Genomic DNA, 4,154 nt, shown 5'->3' with positions numbered 1-4,154 from the left:
GGTGGCCAAAACCATACTTCCTATATATATATATATATTAATCTTTACCTCCGGACCATTCCGGAACTCCTCGTGACGTCCGGGATCTCATCCAGGACTCCGAACAACATTCGGTAACCACGTATATCTATTCCCTATAACCCTAGCGTCATCGAACCTTAAGTGTGTAGACCCTACGGGTTCGGGAGTCATGCAGACATGGCCGAGAAAACTCTCCGGCCAATAACCAACAGCGGGATCTGGATACCCATGTTGGCTCCCACATGTTCCACGATGATCTCATTGGATGAACCACGATGTCGAGGATTCAATCAATCCCGTATACAATTCCCTTTGTCTAGTGGTACGATACTTGCCCGAGATTTGATCGTCGGTATCCCGATACCTTGTTCAATCTCGTTACCGGCAAGTCTCTTTACTCGTTCCGTAACACATCATCCCGTGATCAACTCCTTGGTCACATTGTGCACATTATGATGATGTCCTACCGAGTGGGCCCAGAGATACCTCTCCGTTTACACGGAGTGACAAATCCCAGTCTCGATTCGTGCCAACCCAACAGACACTTTCGGAGATACCTGTAGTGTACCTTTATAGCCACCCAGTTACGTTGTGACGTTTGGCACACCCAAAGTATTCCTACGGTATCCGGGAGTTGCACAATCTCATGGTCTAAGGAAATGATACTTGACATTAGAAAAGCTTTAGCATACGAACTACACGATCTTTGTGCTAGGCTTAGGATTGGGTCTTGTCCATCACATCATTCTCCTAATGATGTGATCCCGTTATCAACGACATCCAATGTCCATGGTCAGGAAACCGTAACCATCTATTGATCAACGAGCCAGTCAACTAGAGGCTTACTAGGGACATGGTGTTGTCTATGTATCCACACATGTATCTGAGTTTCCTATCAATACAATTCTAGCATGGATAATAAATGATTATCATGAACAAGGAAATATAATAATAACCAATTTATTACTGCCTCTAGGGCATATTTCCAACAGGAGCCGGGGAGGCGGGATTAAACTTCCCTCCCGCGCGAAAAGAAAGAGGAGTGCGGGTTGGGGGGAGTTTTTCCTCTCAACCCTCACTTCTACAGGTTGGGAAACAATTTGAGGGTTCGACCTCTAAATTGTTTTACGGGTTTGAGGGTTTAGAGGTTCTAGTCTATGACTTTTTTTCGACGAAAACTGTAAAAAAAACAATTATTTTTAGGGATTTAAGGGTTTGAAGGCTCTACTGGACTTGCTCTTATATTGCATTTGTACAACACTTGGACAATCGACTTTTTTTCAAGGTGAACTTGGGCAAGTTGAAGTCGACGACCAGGATGCGCCCATCCGTCCCCCCTCCCGCGTCCATCCGTCCGGGTCCCCGGAGATATCGCGAGGCGTATGGCGACCGCTCACGTGGCGCGCGCCTCATCCACGCACCCCCTCCCGCGCGCGCCCGCCTCCACGCCGCCGCCCCGCGCGCCGTCCGATCCTCGGGCCTCGCCGCCTCCCGCACGTCCGATTGCCCCGCGCCGGCTCGTGGCCGCCGTTGCTCGGCCAACCGCCGACGTACGTGTCCCGCCCCGGCATATATGGAAGGGGACGGCCGGCAGCAGAGCAGAGCAGAGCACCGCATCGCATTGCTTCCACACGATCGAACTGAGCCGAGAGATTCTGGACTGTTCCACACGATCCATGACGTCCACGGTGACCACGCCCACGCCCAGCCGCCCGCTCCCGGCGGGGCCCCAGCGCCGCCGGTACCGGCCCACCGTGCTCGCCATCGCCGGCGGTAGCAAGCCGCCGCGGCGCCGGGCGCCTGCCGCCGCCACCAGCTGCGCGGCGCTCGCGGCGCCCGAGAAGCAGAGCACGGCCACCGCTAAGATCCAACCTTCGCCCGCGCCGGTGCCGGTGCCCGAGGGCACGGACTACGACGAGGTGGCCGCCACGCTGGAGACGCTGTACAAGCTGAGCCCCGTCATCGTGGAGGAGGACGAGAAGAGGAGCAAGAAGCAGGCGGCCACCAAGAAGAAGAGGAAGCAGGGGATGAAGAAATCAGCAGCGACAACGACGACGGCGACGCCCAGGAGGACAGTGGTGGTCAGGAGCCAGCGGCGCCGGCGGATGGACCTGGGGAAGAGGGTGGAGATGCGCGATCTGGCCGCCGGCAAGGAGGGCGAACACCGGGACGAGGAGCGGGAGTTCGAGGAGGCGCTGCTGCGGGAGCACGCCGTGTCGACCGACATGGGCAGCCTCGACTGGAGGCGGATGAAGATCCCGCCGGTGCTCTCCGCCGCGCAGAGCGCTCGCCTCTTCAAGATCATGCAACCCATGAAGGTAATCAACCACCGATCAATTTAACTCTTCTTGAATCTTGATTCCATTGAGGAGGAACAATCGGTAGCTGATCCAAGAACTCGCTAGCTGAATTTAGGTGCTAAACTGAATAACTGACACACATTTCAGGCCATTTTGGAGGTGCAAGAGAACCTGCGGAACGAGCTGCAGAGCGAGCCGACCGACGCAGAGGTCGCCGAGGCCATGAACATGCCGGTGCAGCGGCTACGGCGGCTCCGCGACGTCGGCCGGGCGGCGAGGAACAAGCTCATCAAGGTAAACAACAACACTGCCACTGATCACTCTGTACTCTGCTGCACCAGTGGTCTGGAAAAAAGATGGAATCCAACTGAAATTTGGGTTGGGTGGTTGCAGCACAACCTACGGCTGGTCCTGTACGCGATCAACAAGTACTACCCGGACATGACCGGCGACGAGAGGTTCGCCGACCTGTGCCAGGCCGGCGCCAACGGGCTCATCACGGCCATCGACCGCTTCGAGCCCAAGCGCGGCTTCCGCATCTCCACCTACGCGCTCTTCTGGATCCGCCACTCCGTCGTCCGCGCCATGACGCTCTCCAGCTTCACCCGCTTCCCATTCGCCATGGAATCGGTAATGCCTGCCGAGCTTGCATGCCCAGTCGGTTCAGTCTTCAGTGTTTTGCACATTCTGTCCGTGTTTGTCAGAGATGGAAATGCTGAAATGTTTGTATTAATTTTATCGTGCAGGAGAGACAGGAGATCAACAGGGCGAGGGAGGAGCTGTCGTTCGAGCTCGGGAGGACGCCGACGGACGAGGAGACGATGAAGAAAGTGGGGCTGTCGCCGGCGAGGTACCGCGACGTGGTGCGGATGACGAGGCCGACCTACTCGCTCCACTCGCGGAACCGTGTCACGCAGGAGGAGCTCATCAAAGAGGTCACCGACGTGGACGCCATCGGGGTCGACACCCACAAGCACAACCGGCTCCTCCGCCTCGCCATTGACGACCTCGTAATCATAAACAACATCATCAGTTGATTCATGTGTTTGCTTTCTGAATGTTGATTGATGATCATGTGATGGATGGTGCAGCTGGATTCGCTGAAGCCCAAGGAGAGCGTGGTGATCAGGCAGAGGTTCGGGCTGGACGGCAGAGGGAGGCGCACGCTGAGCGAGATCGCCGGCAACCTGAGGATCTCGAGGGAGATGGTGCGCAAGTACGAGCTCAAGGCGCTCATGAAGCTCAAGCACCCCACCCGGGTCGACTACCTACGAAGATACATGTGAAATCATATGCATCTCGGTCACGCACATACATACCAGTTCTCTAATTTGATTATGCTGCATATACATTGCAAGATGGCATAGACTCATCATTGATTCCGTATTTCGGACATGTATATAAGTCTGTATATACGAGTGAGGTTGTATATATAATGTTTGATTTAGACCTCGGGCTGATGTAGAGTAATTCATAGCATACAGAAAAGAAAACGGTCTCTGGTATTATTAAAAGAAATAAATTATGCATTGCCATTTTGCAGCATGGGTTAAGTTTAAAGTTTAGAATACCACTTGAATACACCTTCTCAACTTATAAAACCATTTTCAATGAAGCTATGCAAAACCAGTTGATTCAGCCTCCTCTCAATATCACTTCATGACTCGATTTCCCTATCATCCGCTATGCAGACAACACTGTCATGATCCTTCATGCATGGGAAAGACAATGGCAGCACATAAAGAACCCACTCCTCCATCTTGCATCCTACACTGGTTTGAAAGTGAACTTTAACAAGTCTATTGTGGTGCGAATTAATGTCTTTAATCCACA

The 4,154-nt window shown here is 53.6% G+C and overlaps 1 protein-coding gene across 1 annotated transcript; it reads left to right on the top strand.

The window, feature by feature from the left end:
- Positions 1-1,364: 1,364 nt before the first annotated feature.
- On the top strand, positions 1,365-3,859 carry LOC125531582 (RNA polymerase sigma factor sigE, chloroplastic/mitochondrial). The gene is made up of 5 exons (XM_048695933.1): positions 1,365-2,339; positions 2,469-2,615; positions 2,715-2,951; positions 3,068-3,331; positions 3,413-3,859. The coding sequence occupies exons 1-5, from the start codon at positions 1,404-1,406 to the stop codon at positions 3,605-3,607; spliced, it is 1,779 nt and encodes a 592-aa protein (XP_048551890.1). The 5' UTR covers positions 1,365-1,403; the 3' UTR covers positions 3,608-3,859.
- Positions 3,860-4,154: the final 295 nt, after the last annotated feature.

This window comes from Triticum urartu, chromosome 1, assembly GCF_003073215.2.
Source record: "Triticum urartu cultivar G1812 chromosome 1, Tu2.1, whole genome shotgun sequence".
In the NCBI taxonomy this organism is placed as follows: domain Eukaryota; kingdom Viridiplantae; phylum Streptophyta; class Magnoliopsida; order Poales; family Poaceae; genus Triticum; species Triticum urartu.
Note: the sequence above shows the minus strand (reverse complement) of the source record. Positions and strands in the feature narration are given on the sequence as shown.